This window comes from Suricata suricatta, chromosome 6 (genome assembly GCF_006229205.1).
Source record: "Suricata suricatta isolate VVHF042 chromosome 6, meerkat_22Aug2017_6uvM2_HiC, whole genome shotgun sequence".
Taxonomy (NCBI): domain Eukaryota; kingdom Metazoa; phylum Chordata; class Mammalia; order Carnivora; family Herpestidae; genus Suricata; species Suricata suricatta.
The window spans coordinates 99,118,202-99,144,600 of NC_043705.1; the positions used below are offsets into that span (position 1 = coordinate 99,118,202).

Below are 26,399 nucleotides of genomic sequence, written 5' to 3' on the forward strand. Positions count from 1 at the left end.
GAAATCATTAGAAGAAATGAGGCTTATTGCAGCAAGCAAGTGTTGAGACCAGCATTTTCAATTTATTTTGTACAGATCAAAGGAAGAAAAGCAAGAGGGAAGCTGCTGGGGTTGAGTAAAATAAGTGTGGAATACAGGAACAGACAGAACTGGTTCCAAGCCCAGCCCTTGTCACTTACAAGCCCTGAGAACTTGGGCCATTGTTTTACTTTTCCAAGCCTTGGTTTTCTTATTTATACACTGGAGACAATGCTCAAAGGGCTGTGACGGTTAAATAAGATAACATACTGAAATACCTTGCTCGGTGCCAGAGACAAAATGAGCACTCAGTAAATATTAGCTCTCTGTTGGTGTCTTGTCCCCTGAAGACATGCCTGAAATCACGTCTTCATCCTATATCCTAGGTCTACTGTCTGTGCTCCTGGGCGTCCGGACTGTTCTTTCTGACAAGGCAACTTGCAGTCTTTCCAGAATTCAAACTATGTGATTCTTAAGAGAGAGCTTAACAGAATGTAGGATTGGGAATTTATGTCAAGTTTGAAAAAAGCATATCCAATAATACACTACAGTTTTTTTAATGTGAAACCCTGTTGTTTTCATAATACACAATACAAAATACAAAGCACAAATCTTGGCTGATGGTATATGAATCTCTAATTGCAGAGGGCATGCGACTTTCAGTTTAGAAAAAGCAAGGCTGAGAAAATTGATGTATAGAATGTTATTCTGGCAAAACACACTTGGAATGGCAGAGACTGACTGGAAGGGAGCATGTGGGGAGCTTCCAGGTGTGAATAATCTTTTCTTTCTTGGGCTGCGTGCTGCTTACAGGATGCGATTGCTTTGTGAACGGAGAGACGGCATTGCCCTTATAATTGTGCACTTTACTGTGTGTGTCACATCACCCTTGCCTACAAACATTTAAAGACAAGTAAGTGGCACACCCTCAGCACACAAGGCCTAAAGATGTCTCAGATCAAAGTATTGAGGACGATCGAGAATTCTTTATAAATTCTGGACGACGCTTGTTTCTGGAGGGTCTAGGCTTTCACATGTAAGACCAGAGTGCAGTCCCAAGCTGTGCTCACCTCTCTCCTTGACCACTGCTACGGCCTCCCGAGGGACCTCCCCACATCCATTCTTGAGCCTCTACAATGCATTTTCCATGTATCCACAGAATCTTTAAAAAAACCTAAACCTGATTATATTATTTCCCTTTCCAAAATCCTCCCATGACTTTCTTTTGCACGTAGTGAAACTCTGAGCTCTTTATCATGACATACGGGGTCTTATGAAATGTCCGTGCTATCTTTCTATTAGGCATCACCTGTTGCCTCTCTCCTGCTCTCCCTTTTCATTCCAGCATTCTGGCTGCCATGGTCCCTGCTCAGCCATATCAAGCCCATTTTTACACCATGGCCTTTGGATCTCTGTCCCTTCTGCCTGAAGTGCTTCCCCCCAGGTCCCTGCAGGGCTGCCTCCTGCTCATCACTCAGCTTCCCATCCATGGCCGTCACCAGCCCTCCCTCTCAATGCTCTCAGACTTTCTTATGACCTTCACTGCCCTGTTCCTCCCTAGCACACCACCTCATTACATTCCCTCTATGGTACTTACAATGACTCGATAGCACACGGCTCATTTATATATGATATACGTGCTACTTGTCCATTACACTCCTGAAGTGTGCACTCTGGAGCCTCACGAAGGTGGGGACCTTGGTGTCTGCGTCACTCTTATGTCTACAATGCTTAACGTCCGACTTGGGCTCAGGTCATGATCTCGCAGTTCATGAGTTCGAGTCCTGTGTCAGGCTCTGTGCTGTGCTTTTTCTTTGTAAAAATTAAGAACATACCTTTTGACCACCACCCCTAATTTCAACCCAAAGTCTGGGGCCTGCTTCGGAATCTGTGTTTCCCTCTCCTGTCGCTACCCTACTCATGCTCTGTCTCTCTCTCTCTCTCAAAAAATAAGCATTAAAAAATATTTATATCTACAGTGCTTAAAAGTACCTGACACAGAGTAGGTACTTAATAGTATCTGACTGTGTGATGTTTATAAGCCTCTCAGTCTCTGAATGTCAATTTCCACATTTGTAAAATTAGGCTACTAATAAGCCTCTCCTCCCGTTCCTGGGGTTGTTGTAAAGATTATAGGAGATAACGTATGTGGGGCATGTAGCACAGTGCTTGGCACGTTGTTCAAATGGTGGCTGTGCTCCCTAGGTGCTAATTGCAAGGCTTTGTGAATCTTATACTCACTAGAGGCCTCTGATTTATTTATCGTGAGCAAACAACCATCTATCATTAGGGGCACTTTGACAAAATTGTAATATGGTATGTTGATAGAGCAGCCTTCCCAACATTATGCTGATGTTTCTTTGGCCGTGAGTGATTCTCTATATGTTATACAATTATTGACTGATTAATAGAGCCTTTGTGCTACTTTGATCATCCTTCAAAAGACAGATGGAATTTGTGTCTAGAAGAATGAGCAGCCTGCAGGACCCTGCCTATAGGCAGATACATAAGCAATGAAAACACAAGGGCATGACCCCCAGGCCAGGACATGGTGACCAGAGAGAAAGCAGATTGCCAAGGCAAGAACCAAGAAAACTGGTGTCTTTAGAAGTGTTTTGTCACAACAAACAAACAAGCAACCATCAAAAACCTGTTTGAAATGTTGAAAGGGAACAAGTACTGTGTGCTTTAAGAAGTTCACCAAGGTCAATTAAAAGTGGCCTCTAGAAGATGCTGATATAAACAAATGGGCAAATCTTGGGTGAAGAACCTCGTTGAATGATAAAAGCTAGTGATCTGCCAGGCAGAGAACCCAGAAAAGGAAAATTGGGCTGCAAGGGTCAGAGAGAGAGAGAATGAATGAAAACGAGAGCCAGTTGTGGTAAGAAGTCAGTCACCCAGGTAATAATGCACTGATTAGAAGAAAAATCATTGCAGAATTTTAGCTGCAAAATGAGAAGGTGTTCTATTGTGTTCTTTTTCATTTTATCTTTTTTTTCTTATGATCTACGGAAGACGAGATTGAAAAAATGAGGAAAATCAAATGAAAAGGAAATCTCTTCTTTTCCCTAACCTCTGGAAAAAAAAAATCCCCAGGGGGGGAAAAATCCCCCTAAGTAGGTCACATGCAGCATTCTCAGTTATCTCTGCAGAGGCCCCAGCCACAGGAAGCATAAAAGAATTTCTAGGCGTTAACTTCGATAGGTCTGGTTAGTGAGAGATGATGACAGGTGACAGAGATGAAGTCATCCGACTAACAACTTTTAATCAGGTTGGAGCTGGGGGGTTAGGGACCTTTAGATCTGAAGCTCTTTCAGCAGGGAAACCAGAGGAAATAGCCCCGTGTGGGTTTTTTCAGGGCTAGGCAAAGTTTAAAAGTCATTTCTTTCCCCCTGGGAGAATATGAAAGCTAGATTAACAAAGTATTTGATTACATTTAGAGAGTTTATTTCTCTGAAACTTGCTCTTTATTATACTTCTCTTTATCCCCCACAGAGATGACCTAATTTATGTTTTTGTTTTAATAAAGAGGGCTTTAAAACTGTTAATTACACACATAGTAAATGAATGCCTTTTCTTTGTAAAAATTAAGAACATACCTTTGACCACCACCCCTAATTCCAAGCTCTTCCTTCAGAGTAAGCTATTGTTGTCTTTTTTCCTATATATTTTCGTACATATATTTACAGGAAATAGAATATTTGGAATTTTTATATTTTTGGGTAGAATTTCTTACTAATGCAATTTGTTTGGAAGATATTTCTTAATCAGTATATACATTTAATTCATTCTTTCTAACTGCTGCATCGAAGTCCACTGTACAGATATGTCTGGGCTAATTTCCTCATTTGTGTATACATGGACATTTAGGTTGTTTCCCAATTAGTAGAGTATATATACATATTTTATGACATAGCATCTGGGATTTAAAAAATATGTTTTTGAGAGAGAGAGAGAGAGAGAGAGAGCGAGTGAGCACCTGAATAAGTGGGAGGGGGACAAAGAGAGAGGGCGGTCACAGATGATCCAAAGCCGGCTCTGTGGTGATAGCAGAGAGCCTGACGTACAGCTTGAACTTACGAACTATGAGATCATGACCTGAGCCAAAGTTGGATGCTTAACTGACTGAGCCACCCAGGAGCTCCTAGAATATTTTTTAGAAAATAACAATTTTATTGAGACATATCACATACCATGAAATTCACCATTTTAAAGTGTACAATTAGTGGTTTTTAGTGCACAACCATTACCAGTATCTGATTCCAGAACATTCTCATCACTCTCAAAAGAAACCCAGTACCCACTAGCAATAACTACCATGCCTCCTCTCTTCAGCTTCCAGCAACCACTAATTTACTTTTCTCTCTCTGTGGATTTGTCTGTTCTTGACATTTCATATAATGAAACCATACAATACATGACCTTCTTGTTTGGCTTCTTTCCTTCGCATCTCCTTTTCAAGGTTCATCCATGTGGTAGCATGAGTCAGTACTTCTTTCTTTTTTTTTGCACTGAATAGTATTCCATTGTATGTATATATGAAATTTGTTTATCCATTTTTCATTTGACAGACATCGGTTTCTTTCCACTTTTGGACCATTACGAACCATATTTCTATAAACATTTGTGTACAAGTTTCTGTGTAAGCATATGTTTCCTTGTTTAGTTTTTTTTAATGTTTATTTTTGAGACACAGTGTGGCGTCACACACAGGCATGCAAGCAGGGGAGGGGCAGAGAGAGAGGGGGTAGAGGATCTGAGGTGGGCTCTGTGCTGGCAGCAGCCCAATGCAGGGCTTCAACTCACGAACTGCGAGATCCTGACCTGAACCCAAGTCGGATGCTCAGTCAACTGAGCCACCCAGGTGCCCCGCGCATATGTTTTCAGTTCTCTTGGGGATATATGCCAGGAGTGGGACCACCTGGTCATAAGGCAGCTCTTATGTTTCACTTGGTGAGGAACTGCCAAACTGTTTCCCAAAGTTGCTGCATCATTTTACGTTGCCACAAATATATATATGTAAACAAGGAAGAACATATACATGGGGCAAATGGGCGTGTTGATTAACTTGAGGCATCATCGGTCACATGTGCAGCAAGCGGAGAACCATACTTACTCGGGGCCGTCTGGTAGAACTTTCTCTAATGAAAATGTGCCCAATCTGCGCTGTCCAATGTAGCAGCCGGCAGACATGTGTGGCTATGGAACTCTTGAAATATGACTACTGTGCCTGAGGAACTGAATTTTTAGTTTTATTTAATTTTAACAAATTTAAATTTGATTTGCCCCCTGTGGCCAGTGGCTACTGCGTTGGTCACTAGAGTACTTATTCTTTCCTGTCTGGAAAAACTCATAGTTCTCAAAATAGTTGCTTTAAAGTTATAGGGAAAATGCCGTGCCTTCTGGTTGGTAAATTGGCTCCTGTCACAAAATTACAAAGAATAAAATTGGAGACTATGATCCCTTAAATTAGAGCTGCATCACATTGAAATTCAGGGAACTCCCAACTTTTTTCAGGAATGTGTGGGGAAAACAGGAGCTTCATGTATCTCCTTTATGCCTTCCGCTCACTCAGTTTAAAGAACTGGCTCTATTGTTTTGTTTCTTACTACAAGAGGAATACATATTCACTGTAGAGAAGCATGAGAAGAAAATAAAAATGACTGCAGGCAACTACTGTTAATATCCTGGCGTGTGTGTGTGTGTGTGTGTGTGTGTGTGTGTGTGCGCCTATACAGGGTTTGCTTTTATTTCAGCTTTGGGGATAAAAGCAGAAGTGATACTGGAACCAATGTTCCTCCTCACAGGTCTGGTGAGGGGACTTCATTCGCTTAGTGAGTTCTCACTGTGTGCCAGGCATGTGCTTAGTGAGTCAAAGTCTCCTGGGGAGGCTGGACATCAAACACCCAGCCCAGCCCAGCTTGACCAGGTTCCGATAAGGGGAAGTGAGGGCAGAGAGAGCCCAGGAAAGCAGTAGCCTCTGCCTGCAGGTTGTGGAAGTCCACAAAAGGGAAGTGACATTTGAGCTGGACAGTTGAATTGGAAGAATTGATGACACAGAGAAGAGGGTGAGGGGTGTTGCAAGCAGAGGGAACAGCATGTGCAAAAAGGTGTAAGGTAGGGATAAGCTAGGACTGTTCAGGGAAAGGAGACAGCTCCTGTGTGGTTGGAGGCATAGTAGCATGAGTCACGCGTGGCTTATGTGGTTTCGTGTCATTTAATTCTCCTATTTGCCTGATGAGATAAGTCAAATGGCATTCCCATTTTATAGGCAGAAAGTGGAGAGACCAAGTAATTTGCTAGTGAGGCACAGGGCTTGAATTCTGGTTTGTTGAGCACAAAGCTCAGTCTTGAGAAATGAGGTAGGTTGGAGCCCAATTGTGTAGAGACTTTTCTGTTGAAGTCACCTCCTGGGTTGATCCGCAGCATCCTGGCTTGGCTGGGTCTGTGTTTTAGGCAGAGCATGGTGGCTGCAATGCAAAGACAGTTTTGGAGAGAGCTCCACCCACACAAAAGCACACCAGCAATTTACCTGGGATTGAACCTCTCTCAACCCCCTCCCCCCCCCAACAGCCCACTTCAGTGACAGCAGCCTCTGAGAATCCAGCACTTTTTGTTTCCCTCTCTTTCCCCAGTGAAAATCTGTACCAGCAGGCGGAGTTCTGTGTCTGTTCCAGACCATGGTGGAAGAGGACTGGAGGTGGAACATGGATGGTGCTCCTTGCCGGGGAACCTTGAACAAACCACTTCCCAGTGTCCTCTTCTGTAAAATGAAATTGTTGGAATTTCTGTGTTTAAATGCCCTTTCCATCTTTAAAATTGTCTGGCTCCTAAAAGCAGTGGGACCTATTAAGGGATTTCGCTGTGGCCACACACCATGATTTTTGGAGAACTGAGATAGTCAGAGACTGGCTGCCCTCAGATTTTAGAGACTCGTACCCTTTCCTGCACGAGGCCAGAGATCTGGCTTTCTAGGCATCTCTGAAGATATAACCGAATCTTCTTTTGTTTGCAGGCTAGGCCAATGGAAGCAAATAACCTAATTAGGACCTCACAAGCAGCTTGCCCAGTTAAAGCTAATTTAATTAGGGTCTTATTAGTTGTTATAACTACTTTTTAATGAAGCTTTATTACATTCAACTACGCAGATCCCAAACAATTGTATTAAATGTTGGCAAATGACCCATTAGTCTCTGATTTCATTTCTTTTTTGCATGGTTCCCACCTTTCCTGATATTCAGATGCCTATGGTTGATTTTTTTTTTCTTCAAAGCCAGCTGTGAACTTGAAGGCATAGTTCCCTTTCAAAAACCTAATTTCCCATTTCTCTGGGATTCCTGGCACACTAGAGTTGTATTGGAGTGATATGAAGAATGGCAAAAGGCTCCCTGCTGGCCTTCCATATTCCCTAATATTTCCACCATTAATCACTTCCAATCTGCAGTTTTGCAAATTAAGGGTCCCTGGTTGAAATGCCAATGGTATTGCGGAGACAAACACAGGAAACCATTATTGTTATGAATTAACATCTTAGCAAAGATTAGCTCATAATATTAGCTAATTGACCAATAAATGAGACTCAAGAAAATCAGTCCTGGGAGTGAGCAGTTTTGATAGTTGTTGGTCTGTAGAGCCAGATGGGGAGAAAACCAAGAATTAATTAATTTCTACTATGCACCAGGCACTGGGCTAGATATTTCCATATTTATTATTCCCTTTTACCCTCTTAACAACCTTGACATGAATGCATTACTATAACTGATTTACAGATGAGAAAGGGGAGCCCAGAGAGGTTCAGTCAGTGTTAAAGTTGCACAGCTTGTAAGAGGAAGAATGGGGATTTAACGTTCCAGGCAAAGGCTAGAAGTTTGCAGTGTGAGGAGCCTTGGCCACTAAAGGGCAGTATCAGGACACTGGGGATTAAATTAAGTTGGGGAATGGGGGTGGAAAGGGTGGGAAGGTGGTGCAGGTATCACCTGTGGGCAGGTAAACCCCAGGACAGATGGCTGAGGAGCACTAAAAAAAAATCCTGGCAGCACTCAACGTTTGGCCCTGGCAGGGCTGATGTGTCTGTGTTCTTTTTCTCTCCGTCACCAATGGGCAGTGTGCTGGCATCATTAAGAGCATGGGACTGGAGTCAGGCTGAGACAGACACAGAGCTCAGTTCCAGACCTTTCGTGTGGGTATGAACCCAGGCAGGCTGTTTACACTCTCTTGGTCATGATTTTCTCATCTGGAAAAAGGGATACGGGTATCTTCTTCATATTCTTGTTGCAAAAGTTACAGGCTGTGTATCAAGCATGTAGCTCAAGGAAAGTGCCAGGAAGTAGCAACGCCTGCACTTCAGAACTGATGAGCTATGTGAATACAATGGGAGGGCCACAGGCAACAGGAAATGGATCCACGAGGAAAGGGTGGGGCCCAATCTTACGAGGTCTGTGGTTCTTAAACTTGAGTAGGCACCAGAATCAGCTGTAGGGCTAGGGAGACCCCCCCCTTATCACCTGGGCTGCAACCCTAGTCTCTGATTCGGTAGGTCTGGGGCAGGGTCCAAGAACCGTCATCTCTAACAAGTTCCTGGGCCATGCTGGTGCTGCTGGGCTGGGGGCCACACTTGGAAACCCACTGGATAAGGTCACTTATAGTGGGTGCTCTCTGACCAACACAGACAGCAGCCCCAATCCTGGCATGGCCACAGGCATAATATTCTGAGTCCTCAGAGTCTGAGGTGAAGCAGAGAACCAGAGCTCTTGCCCAGTTTTTACTAGGCTTCTGTGGTTTTCTGAACAATCAGGAGGCAGTCCTTATAAACAGGGGCCAAAAATGTTTGCTTAATTATGATGCCTTCTTTATTGTTTGCCATGCCAGTCTCTGGGCCTGCTTAAAGGGATATTTGTGGTTTAAATGAAACAATTTTGTGGCTGAATGTGCTGATACAATTTGTTCTTCACAGAGACCAAGGAGGGGTTAGGCTCTACGTAACAACTTCTAATCTATTAGCCTGAATTGTTACATTTTAAAATAAGCTGATCACTTGCTTAATAGGATAGATATTCTCAGACATACAGGAACAACAGTGCTTGTCTTCTATCATTCTTTTTACCAAGAAGGTGCAACCCACTACACCAGTGAGGCAAGGTATGAGAAAGTGTCCAGCATAATGTCTTTTTGACAAATAAAAAATTATGGTTTGTTATATTTGTTAACAAATGTTTTTTGAGTCCTTATAAAATAGCATCAGCATGATTTACATCGGGAATATTGACATTCTGGGCCAGAGAGTTCTCTGTCCTGCGCATTACAGGGTGCTTAGCTGTATCCCTAGCCTTTCCCACTAGATGCCAGCAGCACACTCCAGTTGTGACAGTCAAAAATGTCTTCTGACAGTGCCAAATGTCCCATGGGGCGTGAGGGGAATCATCCTTGGTAAAGAACAATTGCTTTAAATGAATAATCTTATTTCATCATCACAAGGACCCAGCAAAAGACTTGTTATTTGTCCCATTTTACGGTGGAAAAGAGGAACAGAGAAGTCGAGCAATTTGCCAAAGACCACACAGCTAGCAAAGGAGCAGGAACAGAATTTGAAGTCAAGAGTGACATAATCCAGAGCCCCCTTGCTTCTGAGACATTTAAAAAAGTGTAGGGGAGAGAGTCTATTTTATCCTATACACGTATCCTGGAGGATCTCTGAGAAGGAGAGAGGTGAACATGAAGAGGAGTGGGCTTTTAAAGTGTTTCATGTTTATTTATTTTTGAGAAAAAGAGAGACAGAGAATGAGAGGAGGAGGGATGGAGAGAGAGGGAGACACAGAATCTGAAGTGGGCTCCAGGCTCTGAGCTGTCAGCACAGAGCCCAATGTGGGGCTCGAACTCAAGAACCACAAGATCATGACCTGAACCGAAGGCAAGAAGTGGGGCTTTTAGGTATATTTGTAAAATTTTATTTCTTAAAAGAAGAAAAAAGATATGTAGCAAATTCAGCAACATGTTAACATTTGTTAAATCTGGGTGGAGGAAGTACAAAAAATTATTTTTTGTACTCTTTGGAATGATTGAGATATCTTAATTAAATATCAAAACAATTTTAAAAAGAGTGAAACACGAGTAGAAATGTAAATGTCTCCTAATATTTTCTGAGCACGTGACCATCACACTTGGCATTCTATTTACTTAGTTTTTTATTACTTTCCTTTAAACAGTGGGATCAACCAACTTTTAATGTGAAGGAACTGATCCCGATTATGTTTTCCCAGAAGATATAGCTCCTTCATAGAACTAGTCATAATCACGATAATATTGACAGGAACTTATTAAATACTTTCTCAAAAGTGGAGAGTGTCTTAAAGGCTTCAGATACATTAGTAGCTGATGTTTATGAAATATTTACTAGTGTTTGGCACCCAGCTGAGTCCCTTCATCCTTTCTTATTTATTCCTCACTTACAATCCAATGAGCAGACGATTTCAGCCACATTTTATAGATGAATTCATTGAGGCTCAGAGAGATGATCTGCGGTCCCTGTTCTTCCTAGTTCTATAAGCTGCCACTCAAACAGTCACAAAGGCTACAAGGCTGTCCCAGAGAAGAGAAGGTGCCAGACATCTCCTCTTTCCGAGAATCACTGGTTGGTCCCAGACACCTGGCTTTGCCTTTTTTTCATCTCCCACCTTGTGGGAGTAGGTCAAAGTTCACCCCATCCCTGCTCTGTCCTAGATGCTGGTTCCAACACTTCTAGATTTAGTACAGTCTGAAAATAACCTGCCTCTCCTTCCAGATCAGCAGTGCAAGGTCAGCACGAAATTTCACCCCTGGCTGACCAGGGCCCATTGACTGCCTCATGAAAAGCCTCCTTTCCCAGCAGAATCTGCTCCACAGACCACCTCCTTGCCTCTTGAGCAGTGCTCAATTCAGTTTCCAATTCGTGAGGCTGGCATCTTCCTGAGCCAATTTGAATTTTGCAATTAAAATGTGGTGCATTTGCCATGCTCTGGTCTGAATGCAGACTGTCCACTGCATTCCCTGGATCTGCACAGGCTCCCATGGTGGAGTGGGGCAAGTTTGGATGCCCAGAGGAATCCTTCCTTATTAACTCATCCTCCAAATGACTCAAACTCCAGCTTTTTCCTGGAGGGAATGGGGCAGTGTTTTCTTTTATTGTTATGTTTTATTGTTATGGATTTAAATCTGGAGCCCCAGAGCCTAGAACCACTGATGTGGAGAGTGGTGGGCCTGGCAGCCTTGTGAAAGATCAAATCCGTTTACACACTGTGGGTGACTGCTTTTTGTTCTCAGATTCTGGGTAAAATACACACATTCCAAGGCCACTGCCTATTCTGGCTCCGCTGATGGATGGGGTGTTGCATTCCAGGAGGGCAGCTTGCTAGCCTTGAACTTGGGAAGCGGACACCAAATTCGCTGGAAGGATTTGAAGCTTCTAAGCCATTTTGTCACCTCTGAGGGGAAGCTGATTTGTCATGCAGATGCCTGAAACTTCTCCACTGGCAAAGAGACCTTATCAGGATAAAAAGCAGTGTCTTCAGCTGTGCTGAAATGCACTTAGTGGGACTGCCAATTGCCACACCCTGCCCAGAGGGTAATACAGAACTGAAGCCTTTCATCTGAATTTACCTTTCGGTCTAGCCATTCAGCGACAACTTTATCCTAAGGAAATCCTAAAGGCAGGTGCAAAAAGATCTTTGAGGAAAAATGTGGATAGAAGTATATTTGTTATGGCTAAAAACTCAGGAGTGTATCAGGAGAGGATGGGTTATTCTAAACATACAAAAAGTTGCTGCTCACCTTGAAAAAAAAACAAAACCAAAAATCAACAAGTAATTTGACAACATGATTTTTAAACTGCAGGACTAGGCAGGGCTGTATCCAACAGAGAAAGGGGACAAAGTGATTTTTAAGTGTTCTAGAGCTGGTGATCACATAACAGGGTTACACACACACACACACACACACACACATATACATGCATATATGTATATATGTTTATCAAGAAAAAATATAGTAAATGTATGTGAAGTAAAATTAGATCGAAAATGACAGGGGTGCATGGGTAGCTTGGTCGGTTAAGCATCAGACTTCAGCTCAGGTCATGATCTCAAGGTCTGTGAGTTTGAACCCCGCCTCAGGCTCTGAGCTGACAGCTTCTGATTCTGTGTCTCCCATTTTTTTTGCCCTTCCCCTGCTCATGCTCTGTCTCTCATTCTCAAAAAAGAATAAATGTTAAAAAAGAAGACAAAAAACATTTTTTTCTTTTTGACCATTGATACTTTTTCCTCTTAAGATCATAAAAAATTAAATAGCCCCCTAAAAAAATTAAATAGCCCTATGAAAACTATTGAAACTCAATTTATATTCTATCACAGTTTCTTAATCACAAATAGAGTATTTCCTCATTGTAACATGTGAAATAGTACAGAGGTGTGTAAAAGAATTAATAATCCACTCTTCCTCCCTTCATTCTACCCCTGAAGGTGACTAGATTAATGGCTTTTAAAAATGGGATTACATGTTATTCTTTGAGTTACTTTTTAAAATTTAAATATCATGAACAACTCTCCTAAATAATAGATTAGTAGACATAGATCTAACCTATTTGTTTTAATAACACTTTACAGTTTACTATGTTTTAAATTCCTTATTTATGTAAAATTGAACATAATCAGGTTAAACCTAAGATACCAAACATTCTTTGCCCCAGTGATTCCATTTCTAGGAATTTATCCCGACTATGTGGGCACAGACACATATGCAAACATATTCATTGCAACAGTGTTTGTAGTAGTAAAAGGCCAAAAGTAACCTAAATGTCAATCACTGGGGAAACTGGTAAGTAAAATGGGATGCTCCATAAACTGGGTTACTATACGGCCATGAAAGAAAAGCAGTAACTCTGTACACTGACGTGTCCAGGACGCCCTGTTAAGTATAAAACATAACCTACCTTATCTGATAGTTTTTACAAAATGGTATCATTCGTAAAGGTAAACAGGATAGAAACACACATTCCATACCCATATACACTCAAATGGATGCACATACACACGCACACAAATGTATGCTTATAAATAAATAGAATATTTCTGGAAGCACACACAACCTGGGTAATAATGTTTGCTTTTGGGCAAATGACTGAGGGTCCAGGATAGGGTCAGACCTGGTTCTGGTGAGGGCGGAGGAGTTTTGTTCACTGCTCCTTTTTTTTTTTTTTTTCTTCTTTCTGATTTAAATGTTTATGTGTCATTTTAAAATAAAGACATTAGCTAATAAAAAGTTGCTGCAAGTAGTTATGCAAAATAGTTACAAAGCATGATGGCATAGTCCATGTTCACTTAAATTGATACAGAAAAATGTATAGAAAGCCTAACATCCTGAAGTACATCTTCAAAATATTCTGTAGCACGGTTCTTATTCTGAGGTTTAGAGGGAGCCTGTGAACTTGGATGGGAAAGTCACTTTTTAAATTTTTTTAAAGTAACCTTTGGCTGAAAATTAGCACCTCCTTCGATAGGAATGTGGGCAGCAAACCACAAGAGTGTTAGCAGGATTTGTCACCAGTAGAGATCAGATTTATGCTATCATATTACATTTGTTACAGATATCGTGAATATTTCCACTTGTCACTACTTCAGAATTATGGTAGTTATTTATTTGACTTGCTGCTAGAGCTTGCTTATTTAATATGTTAATAAAGAAGAACATGTTTTACTCTATCATAAATTTGTGTTTTTCAACACTGTAATAACTATTCCAACATAATTGTTTTTCTTTGCATTCCTGTCTCTTATTTTATGTGTCTACGGTGAGAAGGGGTTTCACCAGATTGCCAAAAAGGGCTTACGGGGCAAGAAAGCCCGAGAACCATTGTGTTAAGGTAACTTCTAAAAAGCTGGGGACAAGGTGTCACAAATGGACACCATGAGGGTACACTTGGAAGCAGGAAAAGGGGCCCTACCGCTTTCCCTTGATGCCAGGGGGCAATTTATGGCCTGAATATATAAATTGGAAATGTAATTTTTTAGTTGTTGTTCTCCCAGTTGGTGGAACTTCCTTCCCCCCACCAGCTGCCTCCCTGGATCTCTGCCCGGCTGTGCCGGTGGTGTGAGCCCTGGGGCCCATGCCTGCAAATGACAGTAAGCCCGGCTTGCCCTTGGTCCCATTTTAACCTCCTTCTGGGGCATAGCCAGGGTGCTGAGCTCAGCCTCTAAGCAGTGCATGTCAGCCTGGCAAGAAACTATCTTAAAGAAGAATTTCAAAAATCATGCGAAACCAGCCCCAAATGCATGCCAGCTTTGGGGGAGCAAGGTGCTGTGAGCAGATACCCCTGGAAAAAGATCTGGGAGGCTTGGTCCACTTGTGCACTAGAACATTCTGCTTCTGAACATTTGGCCTGAACTGTTCACTGGTGAAACTTTTATAGTACAATCTGTGTGCTCATATCAGAGGGGCGCCTGAGTGCTCAAAGGGGTCTCAGATGTGCTATTGGTGGGTGTGGTCAGATGTCCTGCTGACACAGGCCTGACAGCGAGGACTCTGCCCTGGGCTGACCACGCTCTGTCATGCCAGGGGTAGGGGTGATGGACGGAGTGAAGAGGCCCCTCCCCCTCAGATATTCCAGCCTTCGTAGTCCTTCAGACACAGCTTACTCAACCCCCCTCCCCAAATCTTATCATTTCAGCCTATCCCTTCTCTCGACTCTGCATCCGGAGATGCGTGTCCTTCAGATCCCATCACTCGTCTTGGGTGAGATCCATTCCTTCATTTGCTAAGTATTTAGGGTCAGCCAGCCATGGTTTCAGACCTCCTCCATCACTAGTGGAAGTCAGCCGAATGAAGATTTAAAAATTGCAAATCAACATTTACAGTAACTCCTGTTTCCCCACAAAAGATACACATGAGAATTTGTCTTTCCTCCTTAAATTTTGGCTCACTTCACTGTCATTATCCATCTTTCTCCAGATGGCTGAGGCTTTGGTGCCAGAGTCTCTCTTCTCCCCACCTCAGGCTTCTCAGTGACCCAGAGGCAAGCGCACTCTTACTCTGGAGTTTCACAGATGGAGATACTTTCTTCACCCAAATCGAGGCACTTTTGAGAATAAGAGGGGGTTATGATAATAAAAGCCGCCATCATGTTTGGGTAACAGGACAAGGGGGACAGGGATGTCTGGTCACTCCATTATAGACCAATGCTGTTCTAAGTACCCAACCAGCAGACCCAGTGAATATTTAGAGCATTAGCAAACCTGTGACATCTCTACATTTTGGGGAAGTAATTTGATATTCAAGAAATCAAAGTAGTCTTCATGGAGTACATCTGGGCTCTGCATGTGTGTGCATGTGTGCATGCATGTGCGTATGAGTTTTAATTTAGAGTTGGAGGTGAGAGCAGCATTCACTTCTGATCACCTCGGGACTCTCTAAGGTCTTAATCTGGCCCTGCTATAAAGTCACCAGAGTCGTCCCCTACTTCTGTGGGGACACTGCCATAGCCCTCTAAGAAGTGAGAGGAACATGACAAGGGCTAGTAAGGTGAGGGGAAGTGGGGGCCAATTGGCAATAGACAAGTCTCCCCCCAAGGCAAGTGGAATGATAACCTTTTAATAAAGGATGAAGGTGCTGTTCAATTTTCAAGCTCCTGTCTGTGTCCACTCTGGTCTTCATATATCTAATCTTTCTCCATTGACCCCATGGTAGGGTCCATATTGGTATTTTGGTTTCACAACAGCAGTCACGACAGTCTCCTTTCAATGTGCCTGTAATAGTTTCTGGGAATGAGATGTCACTTAACCTCTTTAAGCCCATTTTCTTATTTATAAAATGGACAAAATCCTAATACCTCTCTGATAGGAACACGGTAGATAGAGTCTAGAAAGCACTGTGTGAATCGTAGCTGCAATTGCTATTTTTTACAGAGAGTCTACTAGGTTAACTGTCTTTTGGCATGGAGGATGAGATGTGTCAAACCTGACTCCTGTCCTCCAGAGGTTTGTAGCCTGATAGCACTGCCAAAGATGTGCACATCAGTCCTGACCCCCATGGACAGATGTGGCAGGCATCATAAACAAGGTAGGGAGGGAGAGACTACTGCCAGGAAGGGCATGGAAACCAAGTAAAATTCCATGAGAGAGCTGTCCACAGAGCCAGGGTTTGCGGGTGGGCAGGATTGGGTATTCAGAGGGTATGGGAAGAGCATTTCTAGTAGAGGGAAACAGTCTGAGCAAATGCACAGGGGAAGGAAGATGCAAGTTGTATTTGGGAAATGACAACTAATTCTATCTGAGTTATAGGACTCTCCTATTCTCTTGCTAAACTCATAGTGCTGCTCATTTACTCATTCCCTTAGATTTGTGAGCACCTGTGTTAGGCAGAGAGGAAAGATGTGGTCATTTGCTTACAAGATGTTCACAGTTTGTAGAGGAGAAAGAAGTCGATCAGTCACTAGGTTGCTAGGAAGAGCCATGCCTGCAGTGCTTGGGGTGGATGAAGGGTATCTGCTTATCCTCAGGGGTCCTCTCTTTATGGGACTCTTCAAAGCCCTGGGAGGGACCCCAGGAAGTTTCCTTATATTGTATGATTTTGTAACGTTTTCAAAAGTAAGAACTATTAACTGCAATTGATGAGAGCTGCCGTCTGTTTCCACCCTGACTTCCCTCTATCGTATTTCCCCTCCTACGGGGAGGCCATGGAGTACAGGGGCCATGAGCATTTTGGGGAGCTACTGAGAGTTAAGATAGATTTAATCTGAGTTTAATGTTTATAGGGAATATATATATATATATATATATATATATATATATATATATATATATATATATGGCTTGCAGACTTTTCTTTCTGGATAGCTTCGTCATCACTAGCCAGTTACTTTAAGGTGGAAAAACAGCTTCTAGTAATACTCTCTTGTTCACAATGCTGACTCACCTGGATGTGTGACATCAAGAGGTAGGGCCAGAGGCTGAGCCATGATATGAGAAGTCCTATGGTGTGGGACCACATGTCTGAGGGTGGCAGAGGTGAATCATGTTCTGAAATAGAGCCAAGCCAGAAACTAAACTATGAAAAAAAAATCTTTCAAATTTTATGTTTTCCCCAATATGATAAAAATCTTAAAAAATATGTGGAATTACTGGGGTGCCTGGTGGCTCAGTCAGCTGAGCATCCAACTCTTGATTTTGGCTCAAGTCATGATCTCAGGGTTGTGGGATTGAGCCGGTGTCAGGCTCCGCACTAAGCATGGAGCCTGCTTAAGATTCTCTCTTTCTGGGGTGCATGGGTGGCTCAGTTGGTTAAGTGTTCAACTTTGGCTCAGGTCACGAACTCGCATTTCATGAGTTCAAGCCCTGTGTGGGCTCTGTGCTGACAGATCAGAACCTGGAATCTGCGTCAGATCAGAATCTGTGTCTCCCTCTCTGCCCCTCCCCCACTTGTGTGCTCGTGAGTGCACGCTCGCTCTCTCTCAAAAATAAATAAACATTAAAAAAAGTTCTCTCTTTCTTTGTCTCTCTGCCCCTCTACCCAGCTCGTGCTCTCTCTCTCAAAAAAAAAGTATGTGAAATTACCAGTCATAAGTTGTGAGGCTGTAAAAATGTCTGAAGTACCCATAATAAAAGAGAAATTTTGACATCTTTGTAGAGGAAAGACCCAATTACTTTTAGATTTCTTTACTTTTCTCTCCAGGACATGCTGCCTCTTAGTTGCTGAATGATAGGCAGCTACTAGCTTCCTTTCCTCCTTCTCTGAATAGACTCTGGTTTCCCCAACTCCTTTTTGGGGTTCCATATATCAAAGCTCAGAGCTCCACCCTTAGGGGACCCCCAATGATAACTCTTCAGCATTATCTGATTGCCTCGATGTGAATCCAGATTCCATCCCTAATCAGCTGTATGGCTTGAGGCAAATCATTCAACCTCTCTCAGCTTCAGTTTCCTTATCTGTAAAATGGGGACAAAGCAGTGCCCACTTTGTAAGCCTTTGGAGAGGAGTCAATGAGACAACACACAGAATACCCCCAGCCCAATGTAGCACAGTGAGCCTGGCACACAGGAAAATCCAATAAATGGGATCTATTTAGTAGTATTATTATCGGACATGGTCTGGAGCACAGTGACTACAGAAACATCCTGCAGATATTGGAGAAAGCAATTTCCCAGTGTGTCCCAGCGGCCATCAGTTATTTTTATGAGCCTCACACACACATACTCAGGTAAAGGCATTTCCTGCATTACAGATCTGAATGTGCCCATCTGTAATGGCAATGCAGGCACATGTGCCTCTGCTGGCGTTTCTGTGTCCTGTTTAGCCCCAGCGGGACTCAATGCCTCCACAAATGGCCCTCCATTCTGTTGTTACCTGATAAACATGACCCTTCACCCATAATTCTTCCCCCTGCCTGCCCTTCTACCAGTCCTTTGAATGTCACTGCAAAGGTGAGGCGAACTCATTATCCATCCCCTCCCTCCCTTCTGACCTCCTTCCCTCCTTTACTTCTTGCTTTCTCCCACAAATATTTCTTGTGTCTAACCACTGTGGTATCCTCCATGATTCTAAGACTTTAAGACACTCATGGTAAAATTAAAAAAAAAATTTTGGTGGGGACAGACATAGGGTTACCAACTTTTATTTTGCCAAGTAGGCCATTAAACACATGAACACACGCATACACACACACACACACACACACACACACACACACACCATTATCATTATCATCATCACCATCACCATCATCATCATCATCATCATCACTATTTATTATCATCATTCCATCAAAGAAATGCTATTTCAGTGTCAGTGTCCCAAAATAGAAAGGACATAGTCTTTAGAATAAAAGGACAGTCATTTATTTTGAATACATTTGGAAAAACACAGAATTTTTCTAATTTTTTTACTCATCTTGTCATGAACCAGTAAAAATTTAATACCCTTGGGCACCAGACCCCAGACAAATGTTCAGAAAGAACTGTAGTAACAACACGGATAATATAATAAATGCTTATTGAGTGCCAAATGTGGAGTCTGATAGACTCTACCATTTACTAGCTGTGTGACCTTGGGCAAAATACCAAACCCCTCTGAATTCTTGTTCCCTAACTTATAAACACAGGGATGATGATGCTCGCTCTGAAGAGGGGTTAGTGAGAATTATGAATAACAGATAGCATCCAGTGTTGAGCAGTGTACCCAGTACATTGAAGAGCTGCTTCTACGGTGCTCATTCTCTTCCTCTTCTCCAGGGAGGCTCTAGTATAAAGAATTCACTTTCCTTCTTGCCAGCCTTCTGCCTTCTTCCATGTGGACTAGCCCAAGGGGCTGGGCAGGACTGGAGATGCTTCTGACTGCAATGGGGGAAGCATAACCAAATTTTCTTGGCTCTCCATGGGGTGCTCACTCCAGGAATTCTCAGGCATGGGTGGGGGGAATCCAGTGCTATGCTGGCTGCATAGGAATCATCCGGGAACTTGTTAAGAATTGAACTTCTCTGCCCCATCATGAGAAATTCTGATACAACAGATCTGTGGTGGAGTCCAAGAATTTAGGCTTTTGGAAAGAGGCCGCTGCCAGATGTTTCTGGTGAATAGTTGGTTAGTTGTTGGTCACAGCTTCCAGCTTTTGGGTTGGGACATTGTGTAAGAGTGTCCAACAGATCACTCCCAGAATGCTGTCCTATGAACCTTAATGAACGGGGTCTGAGGAATATCCTAGGAGGAATCCCCTTGACTGTGTTTTGCCAGCATCTCACCAATGATAACCTCTGTCACCCAGAAACTTCAGAGTTATTCCCAGCCATATTTCTTGTTCTCACAAACCTCCTAAATCATGTAACAACCCATCCCCAAGTCCTTGAATCTGTCCTCCTCTCTCCACCTTCACTGCCCCCATCCTGGTCTGAATTACCATCAGCTCTCACTGGGATTGTGGCCTCCTACCTGCTCTATATGGAGGCCTGAGTCATCTTTTAAAGGCATAACTCAGATGGTATCTCTTGTCTGCTTCAAACCCTTCAGTAGTGGCTTTAAGATAAAATCTAAAGTCCTTGATGTGGCCTAAGATCCCTGCGTGGCCTGGCCTCTGCCCACACCTCCAGCCCTGACTTGTACTTGGTCCCCCTACTCTCCAGGCTTGCCACCTCCCCACCACTTCCTGCCTCAGGACTCTTGAACATGCCCTTCTTTCTGCCTGGACTGTCTTCTATCTGCCACCTTCACTAACTTAGCTCCTCCACACTTTTCAGGTTCCACCTAAATGTCACTCAGGGAACCCTGTGATATGCTGGCTCCTGTTATTTACTTCTAATATCATCTCACCCCTTTACTTCAAGTTGCTTGTTGCAATTTGTGTTCATGTTATTTGTGTGCATGTGTTTTTCAACTGGTCTGCATTCTCTTCTAGAACTAAATCCTAGGAGAACATGGAACATAGCTGTTTGGCTCACCACTGTATCTCCAGCACAATACACAGTGTTGTTACATTGTGTTGGCATCCAATAAATATAATACTTACTCAATGAATGAATGAATGAATGAATGATTAAAGACATAGAGCTAGATTCTCAGATAAATGGCAAGTTCCCACCTTTTCTTCTGGCTGGAGTGATGGAAGGCCCCGCTTAGGGAGACCAACATCCTACACCGTGCAGGAGGAGGTATGGAGCAAATCTAGCCCTGAGCTAGAGTGTGGATGACCTTCCCTAACATTTTTCGGGGGGAGTCCTTTTGCAGAGGCAAGTGGGGAGTGGAAGAAAGGCAGGGTTTTATAATAGAAGTACAATATCCAGTTTTTGACATGGCGGCTCTGGAGTTTTGGAGCACACCTGCTATGAGAGAAGATTGGGACTGGGGAGCAAGAAGGCCAGATGTCTCCTAGGTGGAGGAGAACAGGTGTGGGCCTGTCTGGACAGACTGGGATTCAACCCTTGGCTCTGTTGTTTACTTGCTATGTGACCTGGGGCAAGAAGGCTGACCTCTCTGAGCTCAGCTCCAGCTCTGAGCTGCTCCCGCATACTCCTCTGTAGAGAGGGAACAGTTACTCTCCCCTGTCAGGGTAGCTGTGAGGATTAATAGATAATGTCTGTAGAATGTCTGGCATATAGTACTTGCTTCATAAAAATCAGATCTCATGAGGTGGTAAACATCCTGCAGGCAGGGGCGATGTAGCACAGAGGAGATGCATTAGGAAGTCTTTATTAATGATTTCATAAATGATCAAATGTATTTTCCATCAGAAAGATTTTCCTTTTTCAGGAAGGATTCCCTGTGCGTAAAAATTTCTCCAATTGCTTTCTTTGTGAGCAGCTCAAATCCCTGTGTTTTGAAACCTCAGAGCTGGAGAGTTTGTGTGTATATTTGTGGGGGTGGCCCTGTCCTGAGTCATCTCTGAGACCCCCCCCTTCCCCTGTGCTCTTGCGGGAGGCAGGAATTCATCAGCCCCAATTTGAATGAGAGGAGTAGAGAATCAAATCAATGGAGAGAGAAATTCCTATTTGGTCCCAGTACTATGAGAATACAACTGTTTCTTTGAAATTGACCTTCATTTATTTGGAGGGGAAAGCAGTTAGTTCAATAATGGCTTCCTGGTGCCTTTCAGCATTTTAAAAGACGGAAGAAAGATTTGGAGCGAGGCAAGGTTCCAGTGTTTTCTAAACAACGCACTAAGCCCAGCTACCAGTTGGCTGCCCCCTACTTCCTGCTACCCTCCCCCAGCCCCCCAACCCATCCCCACAATGCAATGCACATCCCTCAGTAGCTCAGCCACTTCTCAAGACCCTCACCAGGTCTTCCTTAGGTAGGTGGGAGCTAGCCTTCATTGTAATGCCTGGGAGCCAAAGATTCCTTAGACATCTTGCACATGGCCTACTGAGTAGAAATGCTACTATATTATATTCCAATTATTTCCTGTCCTTCCATGGCCTGATTCCAGGGGCTGAATAAAGAGGTCCTTGTCTGGTGGCGTCCATCCCTGCTCCCTAGTAAGCAAGAGCTGGTCGTTGGCCCAACTTGGTCTGAGGCCACAGGGGAAGGGTGGGGAGGAGGTAGGGAGGGTGTTACAGGTGGGGAGTGCTCCACAGGAGATGAGAGACCAGCCCTGCAGGCAGCCCAACCCTGCTCCCAAAAATAAAAATATGCAAGGAAGGAAAACAAATGGGGCCCTTGACTAGGACCCTGCAGAGGGCATGACTATTTTCCCTCTTTCCCAGGAGGGATCCCTACCCTTCTCTCCCACAGAGAAGACAAACACTGCTATGGAAATCTCATGCCATCCAGGCACCTGGGAGTCTGTTGCTAATGGGAAGTTACTTCTACCTGCACTTCTCTGTTTGCCAATGATTGTGTCCCCTAGATCTGCTTTCTGTCCTTGTGAGTGAAAAGGATTTCATGGAAAATTTTGAATTTGGAACCTTCTTCAGATTCCAAAAGAATTATTGTTCTACATCATGCTTGTTTTATTTTGGTGTTATTTGAACTCAGGGCAAGTAGCAACCCACATCTCCATGTTGCTGGGATGCTCTTCTTAAATTATGAAGAACACATTGATGAAGCACCTTTTCTGTTTGAAGCTCTTGAGTACCTTTCAGAGTCCATCTCAAACCCAAGGCCTGGACTCCATATTTCTTACCTGCCAAGGCTTGGGCAGCCAGGGGAGAGGATGTGGGTGGAGTAGCTTAGGGACAGCACACTGGGAGACCTCCGGGAGACAGTGGCAGGGATGTGTGGGAAGGTTTCATGGCAAGGAGAGGAGAAACAAGTTCTGAGAGCATGTATGGAATCCAGGGTTAAGGTCTCAGAAAGTCATGAACAGAAAGGGAGGGAAGGTGGGGATAGTGTGAATGACATGAAACCGAGGATGAGTTTGAAGAGCAGAACCCACAGAGAAGCCACATCATCCTGCACCACCACAGGTCTAGGGGAAGGGCTAAGCTTTGCAGCATTTAAACCTTGGTGTCCAAGATGCTGGAGCCTGAGGAAGCTGAGATTCTCTGGCCAGTGATTCTCTAAAGCCTGGTCTGTAGGCCACCTCTTCAGAATCACCTGGTGGGCTGGTTAAACATGAGGATTCCTGAGATCTATCTGATTTGTTGAATCAGATTCTCTGTGGGTTATGTCTAAGAAGCTGAATGCATGTCAAGTTCCACAAATGATTCTGATCTTTATTAAAGTTTGAGAGCCCTTGATTTAGTCCAACCCTCTTGTTCCCTGAAAGGGAGATCTGAAGCCCTGTGAGGTAAAACAAGCCTAGGATAACAGAGCTGATTGATGGCAAAGCTCACATTTGAAATCTATTGCTCTTGAACCCCAGGGCAGTGCTCTTTCCATTTAAGCATGTGGGAAGCCTCTTCACCTACTTGGACCTGTTTCTCTTGCCCCCTTAAGTGAAAGCTTGTACCTTTGATCCATTCCTTGCATCCTGCTGGGGCCTTCTCCTTCCTGAGGATGCTCTGGTCCTAACCTCTATAGGTGGGGGGTGAAGAGGCAGAAGGAAGAAAGGAAAAACACTCAGTTCTCTCCTGAGCCTTTAGTATTAGGTGTGTGAGATTGGCAAATGAGTAGAGAAAGAGAAAACACAGCTGTAGCTGAGGGGTGACTGGGATCTGGTTTGTAGTACTAAGCTAACTTTCACTGAGCTTTCGCTGTGTAGCAGGCACTGTATTAAATCCTTTCCATGCATTAGTGTGTATGGAGCAAACAGTAATTAGCTCTATTTTGCAGATGGAGAAACTGAGGCTCACAGGTGAGTGGTCATTTGCCCAAGGTCACATAGCTAATACATGACCAAATTACTTCTGTGTACAACCATGATCCAAAGCAGCGTGAACTGTTACCCACTTTAACCCAACAAGCCTGCAAAAGGACCCCAAGACCTTGGGGGAAAAAAGCTTCTCTGCAGTGAGATGTGACTACTCCTGGGTGGTGGTGGGGTATGTGGAGTAGAGCTTCAAACGCTTGCCACATAACACACTAAAAATATTTCTGAAAGGCATTAACTTGCAAGCCTGCCTTAAAAATGGCAACATGGAGAGTAGGTTAAACAGCTTTTTTTCTTTATCTTTTAAAAATGGAAACTCCTGATATCAATTTGCTTTCTTTCCATTTGCCCATTTCTCTTGAATGCAGTGTGCCTTCAGAATTTTAGTTATTGGAGGGATTATTTTCAGTTCTAACAGAGCCCTGGGTGTGATTGCAGGCATATATATGGTCCGTGGCACATAGCAGCCGTTACCTCTTCTGATATCATGGCACGTGACTTTGCAAAGATCACCTCCCTCCATTCATTTTTTGGAGTGTCCCCCAGGGATAGGAGAGGAAACCAAAGCTGGTCAGTGCCTTAGAGAAGGGACAAGTGTTTCCCAAGCCATGTGAACAGCATGTCACAGTACCTTCCTGTAGGTTTACCTCCTAACCAGACCTTGTCTTCTTGGAAAAAATCAGGAAGCTCTTCGAACAACTTAGACCATTAAACAAAAGAAGATGGACATGTTTTTATAGGAGAGGAAGAACTCAGTTTCATCCTGGCAGGATTTGGTTTCTGGTAGCCAAAGGTGAGGGACCACTGTAATTTAAACCTGGGTATTCCATGGATCACCAGAGTTAGAACATTTCTGGGTAAAAGCTGAAAACATGTGACCCTCCGTTGTCTTCCTTCTATTTCAAATCTCAAGCTTTAGATAACCCAAAGGCTGGATGCGGCCGTGCAGCTGTTAAAATGCTCTTATTAACTCATAATGAAGGGAAGGCATTGAGGCGATAGCAAGCGGTAAAGGGAGGAGGGGAGAACGCAGCCTCTGCAAAGCTCATGGAGAGCGTGGGTCTCTGCAAGAGCCCTGGAAATGCTGAATGAAAACTGCCTTTCTGCGTAAGAGCTGCCTGCCTGCTTCCCAAATGCCGCGTCTGCGGTAACTACAAACTATTTTGTATGCTGCATTCGTGACGCTGCCTTAGCTCGCACATCATTACTACTGAAATAACGCTGGTGTGATGTTCAAGTCCAGTGTCCTTTTTAATTATTAAACTGATGCTGTTGAATGAGTCATTCCACATACCAGATTTTCCTCCTGTGGTTCTATTTCAAGAGACCAGCACCTTACTTAGTGTGTTCCACTAACACCTGAGTTGGTTCTTAGCCAGCTACCCAATCTGCAAAGCCTTTGCAGAACAAACAGTATTCCCCAATCTCCAAACACACACAGGCTGCATAAAAAGCAAACCCCGCGAAAAACTTTACAGTAAGCTCGTCAGTAAACCCGAGATCCGAAAATGCCCTGTTCCCCGTCCACCAGTCCCCAACTTACCAAGTGGTAGAGCGATGAAGAAGGGTAGCCAGCACAAGATGAACATACCGACCACAATGCCCAAGGTCTTGGCTGCTTTCTTTTCCCTGGAGAACTTAAAAAGTTTGACAGCTATGGAACTCCTGGGGTTGTGGCCCTTGGCCTTGGTACTGCTGAGGGTATCCTCATGAAAGTTCTTGGAGTGGATCCTCAGGGTCAGCTCCTTGGAGTTGGACATCTCCTTCATGACTCCGGCCTCCAGGTTCTTGGTGGTCCTCTTGGCAACGATGTAGACGCGACAGTACATGACCAGAATGACCGCCAGAGGGATGTAGAAGGAGCCCAGGGAGGAGAAGAGGGCGTAGAAGGGTTCTTCGGTGACCCCACATTCTTTGTCATCATTGGGTGCGGGCTCCTTCCACCCAAGGAGAGGCCCTATGGAGATGACTGTGGACAAGACCCAGACGCTGAGAAGCGCCAAGATGGCCTTCCTCCGAGTGACCAGTGTGGGGTACTGCAGAGAGTAGCGCACCCCAATGTAGCGATCAATGGAGATGGCACACAGGCTCAGAATGGAGGCCGTGCAGCACAGGACGTCCACGGCGGCCCAAATGTCACAGAAGACTCGTCCCAGCACCCAGTAGCCAAGCACTTCCAGGGCGGCTGAGAAGGGCAGCACGGTGAAGCTCAGCAGCAGGTCGGCAATGGCCAGGTTGACGATGAAGTAGTTGGTGGGCGTCCGCAGGTGACGGTTGCAGGCCACCGACAAGATGACCACGATGTTGCCCACGATGGCGAAGAGGATGAAGGCGCCCAGGACCAGGCCCACGGAGATGGCCCTGGTGATGTCCAGCTGGGGCAGTGTGGAGTTGCTCGAGGTCTGGTTGGGGCCAGTGAAGTTGGCATTTTTCAACTCTCCCCAGTGGGCAGGTGCTGATGTGTTGTGGCCGGTGTCCAGGTCGGGATTCATTTTAGAGTCGGCCCTCCATAGCCTGGGGTGAGCGGGCTGGAAGGGCTGCGGCCGAGCTCCTCAGCTGCCCTGCAACTTTGCTTCGCCCGCGGTCTTCTTCCCAGAGGCGTCCTCCCGGCGAGGACTCATCTCCCC

General features: G+C 44.1%; 1 protein-coding gene across 1 annotated transcript in view; it reads right to left on the bottom strand.

Moving 5' to 3' along the window:
- The window catches only part of ADRA1B (adrenoceptor alpha 1B), a 76,703-nt gene extending 50,322 nt beyond the window's left edge, over positions 1-26,381 (bottom strand). Inside the window, exon 1 of the mRNA XM_029941250.1 lies at positions 25,316-26,381. Coding sequence (XP_029797110.1) covers positions 25,316-26,264 — 949 coding nt within the window. The 5' untranslated portion in view covers positions 26,265-26,381. The remainder of the gene's footprint in view (positions 1-25,315) is intronic.
- Between the last annotated feature and the right edge of the window lie 18 nt (positions 26,382-26,399).